Genomic DNA, 13,717 nt, shown 5'->3' with positions numbered 1-13,717 from the left:
CATCCATCCTCTTCCTCCTAATGCTATGTTGCAACAACAGTGCCAAGAGCACAGAACCAGCTGTACAGCCCCGGACACATACCCTGAGAGACCGGTCATACGATGCACTGAAGACTTTGGTTTGATCTGGTGTCGAGATGACAGCAAGGGCATAAACTGTACCCACATGACCAGTCAGCGTGCGGACTTGTTCCTTGGTCTCTATGTCCCAGACCTGTGGAAGGAGAGCAGGGGGTTATCGCCTGTTCCAAGATGTTCATCCACATCTCCATGCTCTGGGTGCACTGCGAAGGGACCAGCAGAGCCAGGCTCCCAGCTCCTTGCCCCTCTCTCCCAGCCCAACACATACAGATTGAACCCTGCAGCCCTTACATGGATGAGGTTCTCGTAGGTGCCGCACACAATGTGGTGGTTTGTAACAGCAATGGAGTAGACGCTGCCTCCCGATGTCTGCAGCACGTGCACACACTCCAAGTTTCGGATGTCCCATATCTGAAAGAGCCACCAGAGTGAAGGATGAGACCCACAAAGGTACCCCTCTCCAAGAGGGAGCTCTCTTAAAACCATCCCCCAGCCACACAGCCCTGCTCCGTGTTACAGACTGATCTGTCCAGCTGGGAATGTTCAGGGCCAATGAGCAAAGTCCCGCTGTCTTATTCAGCTGCCCAGCTTTGAATATCTAGGCTGAAAAAATGGCGGAGATTGCATGCTTTGTGTTTGTGACTGCACAGATGTGCACAAAGCTGTTCCCGAGAGCACCAGAAATGGATGCAGGCAAACTAACAGGGATTTATTAATACTAAGGAGGGAAACTTCAGATTCTCTTGTGTCATCCAGATGCTGAGAGGTGAACTATTCATCAAAGCCTGAGCCAACACAGATGAGAGCACTTTGCAAAGCACGTACAGATTTACGGTAACTCTATAGCCAGACAGTGACCTTCTCCTCTTATCAGCAGCACTGTCAGCACAGATAACACTGCGGCAGTTGCAGAGGCAGTGCGAGGCGCCACGGCTGCATGGCCGCTTTTATCTTAGCGAGCATCCCCAGGCAGCTGCACTCACAAGGAGCAGCCAGAGCCCTGAATTACTGCCTACAGAGATGCAATCAGCACAGGAAAAGCTAGCATGTCAGCAGTGCTGCAGCAGTGTTCTCACATCTGAGCAGCTGCCTTCTGTCCTGCTCTGCCAACCCATGCTGCAGAATACATGTATGTACCAGGGACAGCCTATGGCTTACAATTGCCACGAGTCTCACCTTGATGGTTTGGTATGATCCGCTGTACAGATAGTTCTGAGAAGCCACCAGTGCTCGCACCCAGTGATTGAGACCTGTTAGTTCTTTCTTCAGTTTGAGCTCGGTACCCACAATATCCCATACCTATGGACAGCACAAACACACACAGGGGAGAGTCAGCACAGGGCCCTAAAAGCTCACTAAGTGGAATCTTGTATTGGTTCTCCAGTCCCATGGGAATCAGCTGAACCCGCTGACCGGCATATACAATAACTATGCTGAATAAGCATGTTTCCCAAGGGCTGGGAAAGCTTGAGCGGAGCCTGAATTATTGCTGGCAGAGACCCTTCCTTAGCAGAGCTATAGGCTTGGAAAACCTAAACCAAACCCTGTGCTGGACTTCCCCTCAAAGCCTGTCCATTCCCACAGCTCCTGGAAAACCCTGTGTGAAGCCCTCAGCACACAGGGACCGAAAGAGCTCCAAACAGCACTGCTGACCCACTCAGCTCACGTGGCAGAAAGTGGCTGGGGATGAGAAAAACAGAAGGCCCCATGTGCTGCTTTTGCTTAGTGCTGTCACTTCCAGCCCCAAGCGCTCTGCAAAACCACTCCAGGCCCAGATAAAGAAAAGAGCATGTGCTCTCTTACAGATGGACGGTCCCATAAGCCGCCTCACCAGGAGCTGGAAGCAGAACCAAGGGAATCTAGCCAAGGCTTTAAAGGGCAACTTGCAAAGCTGTTCCCTGATTTTTGCATGCTTTGGGAAAAGAACACTGACTCAAGATCCTTTGGAGGAGGTTTCAAACAGGCAGCCTGAATCCCCAGCCAATTCTGGGCACCAGGCACAATTCCCAAAGGTCTGAGTAGGTGTGTAGGGAGCCCAGGGAAGCACACATTTGGGAACTGCCAAGGTCCTCCACCTGCAGCCTCAGGTTTACAGAGTTAGAAGGAACAAAAGGGTCTTTTCAGTCAGGTATCAGAAAATCTCTAACCAGCACACAGCACAGTGCTGGTTGCTCTATGTAGCTTCAGAGAACGAACTAATAAGATGCAGACCAAAATGTCACTTGATTCCTACTTGGAAACTACTACCTGACAGCTTGTAGCATCAGTCCCCAAGTGAACCAAGTGGAGCTGCCCCAGAGCTCTACCTTGATGGCTTTGAGGGAGCCGCTGAACAGCATGTTGTGCGAGGAGACCAAAGTGCAAACAGGATTGTCATGCGCTCGGATCGTGTTCACTTTCTGCAGATTTTGGATATCCCAGACCTGCAAAGGAAAGGAGGAGAGCCTATGAGGGGCAGGAGTGGACCCTCATACTGAAGCCCTTCCTCTTTGCTTCTGGAGTGAAGCAAAAACACAGGGACTGATGTGAGCCACCAGCCTGGCTCAATGAGCAGCGTGTACCCAGTCTGCAGAGAACACCCAAATCCAACCCTTGGATACCCTGGTTAAAGGCATGGCATAAAGCACGCATGAGATACCAATTCTATCACCAGCAGCTGAAAAGCGTTACAAAAACCAGGCTGCACATCCCTGCTGCCCTGTAAATCCCACATCTCCACTCCCAAGCAGAGCAGGGGTCCCAGGTACTCACAATAATGGTGCAGTCAGCAGAGCCACTGTATAGCTTGTTCCTGTAATGTCACCACAAAACAAAAGAAGGTCAGCAAGGACAGCAGCCAGCATAGGGCCTCGGCTGGTTCCCAGGCTGCGTGCTGGGCTAGGAGCTGCAGCCCCACAGCTTCATTGGGCCCACCCCCAGAGCAACAGCACCCTCAGGAGCAGGGCTGAGGCTGCATGGGGGGCTGTGCTGGACTGTCAGTTCCAGCAGCAGCCCAGCACCATGCTGGTGAGCAGGGAAGAAAGAAGCCAGGATGGCAGCAGGAGGCAGTCTGTCAATTTTTAAAGATGTGAGATTTACAAAGTGTTCCATCTGAAGGTGAGATCCAGGATTTTGGGAACCGATGGGTCTCCTCTCCCCGCCACCCACAGCTCCAAACACACACGCAGCCCTGGCACGTGCAGGACTCGGGATGGGAACTATAAGGGTGCACCCAGGAGGCCCAGTGCTCACTCCCTGTCCTGCAGGGCAGGTGTCCCTCAACACTCACCCCTGGATACAGAGAGCCAGTACAATTCCATCGTGACCTTCCAGGGTCTTTTGGCACTTGTATGTGGTACAGGTATCCCACACCTAACAGGAAACACAAGGCAGCAGAGGGTCACATGCCTGCACATACGGCAGCTGGGGGCCTGGGCAGGATGTCAGCAGACCACAAAGGCACGGAAAGGAGGAAACAGACTGTCATCTGGGCACCTGTGTTCCTGTCTTCCAGGCAGAGATAAGCGTGTCTAGGAGAGGAAATTTACTGCAGAGAGTCAGGTTGAAGTTAACAAGAGACACTGAAGAGGAGCAGCACCAGCCCTCTCCAGCACTGCCTTTCACAGCCCTAGGCCAAAACAACACTGCTGAACCACAGAAGCAGCTCTCCGGCTCCTGTTTTAGCGATTCACACCCTGTCCCTGGGGGCAAACCACACAGCACAGCCTCCTCTGTCTCTGCCACCGCAGAGCATTTTCCTCACTAAGCTCTCTCTTGACAGAGCCAACGTGAGAATGTGGCGCTTAGCCGGCTCTGAGTTGCCCAGAGCAGCCAGCACTGGGGAGAAAGCTGTTCTCTTTCAATAAAACACAGAAATATCCATTCTCTTGCATGTGGCTTTGCTCTCTCTCAAACAGCCTGACCCCACGTGGCTCCCCAGCTCAGCCAGCAGCCACCACACTGACACTGGAAACGGCTGCTTATGTTGCACTGGAGCACTGCTGTCAGTTTGAGCTACTGAAAACAGGGCAAAGAAAAACAAACATGCCATAAAATGGAAAAAGGGCTCGTTTTATCAAGGAAAAAAAATTTTTTTTGAGGTGACATTTTATAACAAGGGAAAATATAATCAGATGCTGAATTGGGCTTAGATGCCTTAGACACCATATAAAGCAAAACCACAGACAGCGGGAATGAGATTCTAATCAGGGCTTCACAAAAAACACAATTTGTCTCGATTTCCCTATCACATAACACTTCCCTACAGCAAAACTGAAGTACATTTTGCCTAACTATAATCATAAAGAATCATTAAGGATTTCAGGAGGAATGCTGGGCAGTAATAGCCCCCTCAGCCTCCCAGCTGAACTGGAGCTCAGCTTCTGCCTCACCTGGAGCACGTTTACAAATGCAAAGACAAGTGGAAGAGGCAAAGCTCTTACCTTAATGGTTTTGTCTGAAGAGCCACTGAAGAGCAAATCTCCTATGGAGTAAACACACAGACACCAGACGGGACCCTGGTGCCCCACAAAGGTCCCCTTGCACTTGAAGATCTGCTGAGGATCATAGGCTATGGAAAGAAGAAGGCAGGTAAGCATGGGACAACAGTGCCACACCACTCCGAGTGTCCTTGGAGGGAACAGAGCTCCCTCCCGCCTTGAGCTTTAAGCTGCTGCAGAAGCCTGGCTGGAGGGTCCCATGTCCTGCCCTTACAGCTCATTGCCTTATCACTACTTTGAGTCCCAGGATTCTCTTCCCCCATGCACCTCCCAGGTTGGATCTAGGGAGGGCAGAGATGCAGAGCCCACTTGAGCCCAGCAACCAGTAACCCTGCAGCACTGTGAGTTAACTCCCATTAACCAACTTTTCTGGCAATCATGTCCCACCAGTCTCCTGCCACAGTGGCAGTCCTGTGCACAAATCACTGCTGCAGAGAAAATTGGTACTTTGCCTGTCTGTGACAGCCTGAAAGAGCTCGCTGCCATCACCCAAAATCAGCTCAAGCAGGTGAAAAACACAGGTATACTCACATCCAAGGATGCCCATGTTGAGTCGAGCATTAATGTGGGAGAGCTCGTCCTGAAAAACAGAACAAGCTGCATGAGCTGCAGAGCTAACAAGACCAGCCTGCCCTTCTGGGCACTGTCCTCATCCACTGCTAAAACAGTTCTCATGCTTGGACAGATTTTGACTCCCTGTGCAGGCTGTACCCCAGCAGCTGACTCATTCTCCAATCAGAGATGTCCTGCCCTAGGACTGTATGTCTACATCCCTCTGTCACCTTCCTTCAGGGACCACAGTGTTCTGACAGCACCTCAGTCCTGCACTAAACTCTTCAGTACTCATGCAGGCACAACAACACCTTTCAGAATATACTGTCCTTGCTCTGCCATTCACCGGATTGCTAACTATAATCAAATCAGTTACGAGGGCTGCTTGCTCAGCTTGGCTTTTGAAGCCCACGTTGTTGCAGAAGAACTGGAAGATCTCTTTGCAGTCTCCTCCACAGCCCAGTTACTACTGTACCCATGGGGATCCTGTTCATCAGTATGTTTAGGTAAACCAGAGCAAGCTCCTCCTAATCAGTACAGCCAGTGGGATGCAGTCTGCCTGAGCTAGGGAAGAACGTCTCTCCAACATCAGTGCCTGAATAAGATCCAAAATCATGAGACATCTCTCACTCCCAGCTTGTTACCAGGGATTTACTTATTTGCCTGCTTTCTCCGAAGGCAAGGAGGACACGTTGTCCCTGGCTAGTATGAAAAGTACAGTGGTGTTCAGGATTTGGAGCAGAGGGCTCTCTTTGTGCAGCAGGTGTCCTTTACTCTGATTACACTTTCCAAGAGCAGCAAGAGGCTAAGAAAAGGCAGGAGAACCAATTAAAACAGCAACCTAGATGCAGTACCTAAAATACACCCACTGAGCTGCCTATAATTCAGCCTAGAGGGGATCTTCACCCACACTCCAGTTGCTGTAAAAAACAACTGAAAGCTGGGGTGAGCAGAGTCAGCAAGCTGGAGGGAACCCCAGAGACTCCCCCCACCATAGGAGAAGCCCAAGGAACAGCAGAGGCAGGATCTGACTGAGTGCCACCCTGCCCAGCACCAAGGCCCCGTCCTCACGTTCAGCATGGAGGCATCCCTGCGGAACTCCATCAGGTCCTCGCTCAGCTTGCTCTGGTTCTCATCCAGCACATCTACAAGGGAGTGACAAGATCATGGTTACTGCTGAGGCTCACACAGCACCCAGGAGAACGAAGCAGAGGACACACACTGCCGTCTAACTTTTGAACAAGGGCTGGGCATGGCACTCCAGTATTATTGGCTATTCTACTCATTTTTATGGGGAAGCATGCCCATGGACTACACAGAAAGAAGCCATAAAAGAAAGGTGGTAGCTGCCTGCAGACATTCCTAGGATTTGCCATAAGAGCAGTGACTGGAGGCCCCATGATGTACAGGCAGCACAGAAGTCAATAGGACCCCTCTTTGTTTCTCCTGAAACCTGCTCAGTACCAGTTTTAAATACAGAACGAATCTTGTAACGTAGCATCCTATCAGTGCTGCCCTGTCCCTACAGCTCTGAGCACATAGCTCATCTGGTGCAGACTCACCAAACTTGAGTTCCAGATTCTTCTCCAGCTGGTCAATCTTCTCTGAGAGCTTCCCCAGCATGGAGCGCAGGAAGGCAATTTCCTGGTCCTTCTGGGCCATTGCCACCTGCATCTCATGGAAGCGATCATCTGTCTGCTGCAAAAACTCCTTCAGACCCTCAAACTTGCACATCTCCAAGTGGGTCTCATAGGTGTCTTGATTTCCTATGAATGTACACCTACAAGGGGAAGGGAGATGCTGGTTTGGAGCAGGACACACTCTGGGATACCTACTTGCTCAGCTGGCTCCAGGCCTTTGTGAGCCCCCAGCTGTTTGTCCCCTACAAGGAGCACTGGTACTGCAGTTCACCATCCTGCTGGGTTACAGAGACCAAGTAGCTCCCATCCTTCTGGCCAGGGTACTGGCCCCAAACTGATCTGTCTGTCTATCTATCTAGGTAGTTGCAAGGAGCAGCAGATCTTGGGCAAGAGACACAATGTGGTGTCCACTAGTGCTCACCAGGAGCCCAATCTAAGAGCCGTCAAAATCAGTGGCAAAAATTGCTGCTGACCTGAGGTGGTGCTGGCTGCAGCATGACAAGGAGTAAAGGCTGCTTTGTTAGGACTTCCTTGCTCTGCTTCTGCCAAGACAGCAATACCCACAACAGAAAGTTTAGCTGTGCAGCCTGCAGAGAACCCCCAGCCCAGGCTGCACTTCTGCTCATGTGGCAATCAGCCCTCTGAAGCTGACGTGCAGTTCCCATGCCCTGAGAGAAAGGCTGGCTTGAAAGACACTGCCACGGTACTTGCTCTGTCCTCCAGCTCATTCTGCTGCTCCCACACCTCATCACAGCTGCCAGCAGAGCTTACAGTTGGGTGGCATGAGCTGCCTGCTCCCAACAAGAGGCCTGAGGGCTGCCTTCTGCAAACTCTGCCAGCCTAATTGCAGTCTAAGGCACTGCAATGGTGGAGCTGCTCACAGCCCATGGAGCTACCACAGTGCTGCAGTAGCCAAAAAGCAGCTCAGAAATGAGCTCAGTGCATCCCTCCCACTAAAAAGCACCAGCTTCTTACCCATACTTGGAGTGGGGACACTTGATGTGTTCGCACTCTTTCAGATGTGCCTCCAGGTTCATTTTCAGGAGAGGTGGGCAGCTTGGGTTATTGGGGCAACGAACTGGCCTGTAATCACAGCTGCTTTCATGATCTCTGCCCATGGACAAAAGCAAAAGGAAGGAAAATCAGTGACAAGCAAAAAAATTAACGGAAATCACACAGATCATCAGGAAAGGAGCTAAGCAGACCTGTGATCAAAAAGCCTTCCATTCTAATGCTATAATTACAGCTTTAAACTTTTATTTGGTCAGCAAGTTGAGAGCAATAGGGTATATTTATGCAGGGAACATCTCATTTTGCAGCTGATCGGCTGAGCCTTCTGCCAGCTATTAGCAGCAGGCAACAGCCAGGTGATAGCAGGAAAGTGAATACATAAAGGATAAGGAGAGAAATGGATTTCAGAAGGGACATTCCCAGGATACAACCAGGATAACTCCTTTTACAGAAAGAATCCCTGTGTCCCTTCTTGATCATAGTCACAGTGTTCCAGCCCAGACGTGAGGTGGCTGCTTTCACACTGTCTGTCCTGATGCTGATTGCCAGGTAAGCCATAAGCACAGAACAGCACCTTTTCCTCAAGACCTGCCCATCTGTCCCTATGCTCAGACTGTGACACAGTGGAAAGAACTGTCCCCAAGTCCTTCTGCCTGTTCCCACATCTTTGCGCAACCAGAAGAATGCTGCAGGTGGGAGCTCTGCTGTCCCCAGGGTATCTCAGATACAGCAGCAATTGCTGGTGGCAGGGGCCCTACCTGGGGAGGTTTTGTGCTGGTGACAAACCACTTACTTCCTGACGCTCAGTTTAATTGTAAACGGGCATCCGCGGGGGTCCACCTCAAAGGCAGCAGGCTTACTGCTGGCTGCGGGCCGGCAGCCATACTTGCAGTGAATGAAGAGCTCCCCGATCTGCTCGGCCACTGCGATGTTGTTCACCACCACAGTCAGCTTGGCATTGTCCACAGGGCACTTCTCTGCAGGTGGGGAAGGAAAAGAGTCAGTGAGGGCTGAGACACTGCGGGAGCACTTCAAAGAGTCTCTGTGGGGAGATTTTATTCTTCACCCTTCTCTATCCAAGACAGCCAGCTCTCAAATCGGTGACAACGGCATGAGCCATGAATAGTCTCACAAATGGTCTGCAAACTGCCAGCTCTGGTTTGCCTTGGAGTTTGGTGAAAAGTTCTATTTTGTGTTAATTCATGGCAATTCAAGATAACCATCAGTGAAGGAATGCCACTCTCCTTGAAACAACCTTGTGCACGCTGAATTGCAGAAGTATGCACAGAAAGTGCCCACAAATCTGCTGATGGCCCACACATAATCCTATCTCCCACCCCAGCCTGAAGCTAGCTAGCAACGACACAAGCTGAGGGGACAGGAACAATTCAGGGCTACAACTGCAAAGCCTTTGGTTGCAGAAGTGTTTGTTGGTATAGACTCAGGGCAGCACAGTGACAGAGAAATTGGCATGCAAAGCAGAGGGACTCCCTGACATGCAGAAGATGAACATCTTAAGGCAGGAAGAGCTACTGTTTGCTGGGCTCCTCAGGGAGCTTCCTCAGGGCTTGCTGTTCTGGTAATACAAATGGCTTTGTGCTGAAACAAGAGGGACACGGGCTCATGCCAAGGGAAGTAATTTTTGGAGTGCAGAGCCCAAACCAAGAGGGAGGTGGACAGGCCAGGCTGTCAGCCAGAAGCTGGGGCTCCAGCAGGCTGCTGGGAGAGTGGGGTGAGCTCCAGCAGCTCTGCTCTGCAGGCAGAGCTGGCACTGAAGGGATATGCAGACAGAGAGTTGGCACTAACAGGATGGGGGAGGAGGGCTTGGTGGTTTCCTGCCAAACACGGCCCCCATGTTCCCTAGGTGGGTAGCCACAGAAAGCTTTCATTCTGAAATCAATGGGTCAACTCTGGGTGAGACACATATTATCCTGGGATTATCCATTGCCTATTTCTGGATTTGAGAACATCCTGTGCCCAAAAGCGGGGCCCAGTCCTCGAGTGCCCATGCTACACTGCATACCATCAAAGCTTAGGGCTTCTCAGCCTCCTGAGTCCCAGTCCCTCACTGCTGCAGTGGTAGCCTGGGACTGACAGCTTGTTTAAAGCCCTTCAGATATCATTCTGCAGGTTTCTTTTAAGTGAAAGCAAACAAACCAGGAAATGACAGCATTTAGGCTACATCACACAAGAACAGTTCTGTACTCACCAGATGTTAAGGCACATCTTCTACAAAACGTGTGCTGTGGAAGCAAAGAGGAAAAGTAGTGTCAGCATAAACCATATCAGATAAATTATCCCTTGTGGCTAACGATGGGAAAGGTTGGAGAGCCCAAAGCCTGTTGCACAGGGATTTCAGCAGCTGTTCTGTCTGCTGTGTAGCTCAGGGTGCTCTTGGGTCTGCAGCAGAGGACAAAAACAGGCGTAAAGGGGACAGCTGGTACAGGCAGCTGAGACTCCAACACAGCTCCTGTTCCTGAGAAGCACTAAGTACATGTTTGGTGCTTTGAGGATTCAGCTCTACTCAGGATCAGGACAGAGACATGTCCTGCAACACTGACATCCCTACCCTCCAAGTCCACATGGGATTTATCTACTTTGCCCTTCATTTTAGCCCATGCTACTCCTCTCCTTTTCGTGAGCAGTCTCCAAGCAGAAGAGCATAAGTCTTTCCCTGCCCTTGGCCAGTCAGCCCATCATACACACTCCTGTAGCTCTTCTAAGGAAGCTGTCCAGCTGCCAGGTGGATGGGATGGCTAATTCGTAAACCCATTAATTGCACTGTAAATTTTGCCAGTTGATATAGCTCACTCTCCATTCTTACAGCAGAAATGTATGGCAGCCATTTAACCTGAGAAAGTAGTTAATTCAATCTAATGTGCTGAAGAACATAAAGAAATGAGCAAAGGCTGCGGCATTTCATGGGTCCTGAACTCACCCCTGGAGGGTTCCCTGGGGACTCCTCAGCCACATCTTTGCAGCAGCACTGGAGGTACTGCAAGGCACTCTGCAGAACGTTATCTGCAGCCCTACTCACATGGCCTTTTCCTGCCCTGCACAGCTGCATGCTGCTCTCTCCAGAGCTGCCAAACCAGAACTGCAAATGAAGCCACTCTGCTTCCTGCAGGAGATTATTTTTTTCCAATATTAACCAGTAAATCTCTGTGTCTCCACAAAGAGCTGCTTACTGAAATGATGCAGCAAAACTGCACCAGCTTCTAGAACCTCCGGGGACAGCACCCCCCACAATAAACAATCCCACTCTGCGCTTGTTGTTACAGCTCCATCCTAGCAATCTGAAGCACATCAGAAGCATTAGTGAGCCCGTCACAAAGCCATCTTTCTTCAAATGTGGCACAGGAGCAGTAATAATATACAGCTTCTATTAAAATCTCAATAAAATGGAATATAGGAGAATATTCATAATACTCTGTGCCTTTCATTAGAGGATGCCAAATTCCTCTGCAAGCATTAACTAAATGAAGTTTCAAGCCATTCCTGTCTTACAGAAAACACTCTTTTAACAACTGAAAAGCAACTGTTTCCAGGGTGCCCAGAGGCAGCAACACCCTGCAGAGCCCTTCAGACAGGGAATGAGGAGCTTTGACATCACTGAAGCCAAACCAGGGAGACTGAATGTGGCCAGGACTGGCAGGCTGACAGTATACTTCTTCGGGGAAAAGCAGACTAGTCGTGAACAAGCCTTGGGCTTCTCTGGCTAGCTGCAGTGCCCTGCATGCTCTATGCAGACTGGTTCAGAGCTGCCTTTAGGGAAACCTGCCACACGCTCAGCAGCATCTTTGCAGTCACTGACAGTCACTGGGATAGTCACGGCTTGGCTGCGGGTCACCTAACACATCTGGGGAAGCCAAGTTCATGATTTGGAAGAATACTGCCTTACCCCACAGGTTGTGATGACTGGATCTTTAAACACACTACAGCACAGTTGGCAGCACAGCTTCACGGACGGCTGTTCAGCAAACACCAGTGGCTCCTAAAGAAGAGAGAGGAAGGGATAGAGAGCAGAGTTAAAGCAAATCCAGGAGCTTTCAGATCTGCAAAAGGCTCAGCAAAGCAACTCTTCAGTGGTGAGCCAGGGGCCCAGGACACACTAAGGATGTCATTATCTCTAAACAAATATTTGCTTGGATCTGTTTATTTCCAGCACGCAGGAGGCAGTGGAGAAATGACACTGGGAATATCTGGAGACCCTCAGATCATCACAGACTGGGAGCCACTTGCAACTCGCAGGACTGGAACACTGACAGCAAACTGCAGAGACCATCTTTGCATGAAAAGCTCAAGTCACCAGAACTGCATGCACTGCACTGCCTGGTACTCTCTGCATGGTTGGACTCAACAGTGTGGTGTCAAAAACATTCTGGGTACTAAGCCTGAAGTTTAAAAGCCATTTTAAAACTGCTTGCCCTTTTGTATTTTGAAATACCCCAAAGGAAGGGTTCTTTCATTCCCTTATGATTCAGAAATAGCACTGCTCTGCCCACATGGGCCCAGCTCTTCACATTTGTTGCAAGGGCACTGGGAACATCCTATCTGATCGGCACAGCCCAGATCAGAATGAGGCTCAGGGCATTTCAAACCAATCACTGCAGCATTCTGAACCAATCAGTGCAGCTTACTCTGCCTTTTCACCCCATGCTGCTCTCACAACTGCAAACATGACCCCCTGGGTTCCTAAATATGAAACACACACTTTTATCCTAGATCTGTGGCAAAATGCCACCTGACCTTTCATGCATCCATCCTGGGGTTAGGCACTGGGTCACAATATAAGCACTGCTCAGAAGTGCCTTCCCCTACAGGGAGGGACATGCAGGCAATTCCTTGCTCCCTCCTGGGGCTTACAATGAAGTCAGTGGGGTGCCACACAGCCCTAAAGGCAGGATGGGGCTCTGAATCAGGAAGGAATTTTGTGTTAGTTTGCCTGGATCAAGCTTCAAGATTTACAGCTCCCTACTGCTCTATAGCAGAGCTAGGGAATCACGCACCACTTTGCAAAGCATTACAGTTTTTCAGAGAAGCAGAAGAGTCTCGCCATCATCCCCTCTTTACATATGGGGAAATGGTACACAAGGAAGCAAAGTAACTTGCAGAAGTCAGTAGGGAAAACAAAATTATAACCACGAGTCCTGAACCTTAGTTGCCAGACAACATGAAAAGCTCCCCGTGCTAGCGGTATGTACTCACGGGAGTCCTCTAAGTTACTCTTTTGACACTGAACTTCCTAATACTGCTCCTTCCGACAATCCCAAATACCTACTGGCTCCTCCTCTTCCTCATGGAGCGAGAACGTCGAGCGCAAGGACATGTTGGACTCAGAGTGCAATGAACGGACGGAGATAGCGGAGTCAGAGCGGCGTGGGGTGCTGATCGGAGGCTTCAAAGAGATAAAAACCAATTCTTGTTATTGCAAATAACTCCCCCTGCTCCAAAACCCTACGCACAGAGAGTTCAATTCAGCCCCCCCCTCCACCAAACTCAGCTGCTCCATTTGTTCATCCACTCTGCCAAGCTGCACTGAATGGTCTCTGCGTGCCTCCCTGCTGGGGACACCACGCCGCGCAGGGACAGGACGGCCACCATCCAGCTCCAACTCGCTCCACTAAGCCGACATCCAGATTCCAAGCACGTCACTTTCTCAAAGGTGCATTTGTTTGGATACTTACTGCGCCCACCCGCAAAGAAATGGCTTGGAAGAATTAATCCTGCGCAGAAAGCTCTGTAAATCTCCCCCAGAGACAGCTACCAGCTCCTGCAATTTCTCTAATCTCTGCAGCAGCACTTGTTGTTTCGTTCACGATCCAACTTCTGCCAATTTTTTTTGCGTAAGTGTGGAGACTTCCTTCTATTCAATTCAGCAACAGGCTGACTTTGTCGCTTCCTGCTCGGGAGGGGAGAGCTCAGTGGACACTGCGTGCACCAATCAAGAAAAAT

The 13,717-nt window shown here is 50.3% G+C and overlaps 1 protein-coding gene across 8 annotated transcripts in view; it reads right to left on the bottom strand.

The window, feature by feature from the left end:
- The window catches only part of TRAF7 (TNF receptor associated factor 7), a 28,647-nt gene that overhangs the window by 1,092 nt on the left and 13,838 nt on the right, over positions 1–13,717 (bottom strand). For 4 of the 8 annotated variants that reach the window (XM_015294204.4, NM_001012528.3, XM_040647377.2 and 1 more), the window contains 15 exons: positions 13,044–13,160; positions 11,664–11,756; positions 9,972–10,005; positions 8,556–8,739; positions 7,727–7,861; positions 6,674–6,891; positions 6,183–6,256; positions 5,091–5,139; positions 4,503–4,630; positions 3,350–3,432; positions 2,833–2,872; positions 2,388–2,504; positions 1,258–1,380; positions 373–492; positions 83–214 (listed from right to left, as the gene is read on the bottom strand). In XM_015294204.4, the coding sequence (XP_015149690.1) occupies positions 83–214; positions 373–492; positions 1,258–1,380; positions 2,388–2,504; positions 2,833–2,872; positions 3,350–3,432; positions 4,503–4,630; positions 5,091–5,139; positions 6,183–6,256; positions 6,674–6,891; positions 7,727–7,861; positions 8,556–8,739; positions 9,972–10,005; positions 11,664–11,756; positions 13,044–13,160 (1,647 nt within the window). Of the gene's footprint in view, positions 1–82; positions 215–372; positions 493–1,257; positions 1,381–2,387; positions 2,505–2,832; positions 2,873–3,349; positions 3,433–4,502; positions 4,631–5,090; positions 5,140–6,182; positions 6,257–6,673; positions 6,892–7,726; positions 7,862–8,555; positions 8,740–9,971; positions 10,006–11,663; positions 11,757–13,043; positions 13,161–13,449; positions 13,660–13,717 lie in introns of those variants that run through there. The other 4 variants (XM_025155097.3, XM_015294205.4, XM_040647379.2 and 1 more) reach the window with 2 other exon arrangements.

Source organism: Gallus gallus, chromosome 14 (genome assembly GCF_016699485.2).
Source record: "Gallus gallus isolate bGalGal1 chromosome 14, bGalGal1.mat.broiler.GRCg7b, whole genome shotgun sequence".
Classification (NCBI taxonomy): Eukaryota; Metazoa; Chordata; class Aves; order Galliformes; family Phasianidae; genus Gallus; species Gallus gallus.
Note: the sequence above shows the minus strand (reverse complement) of the source record. Positions and strands in the feature narration are given on the sequence as shown.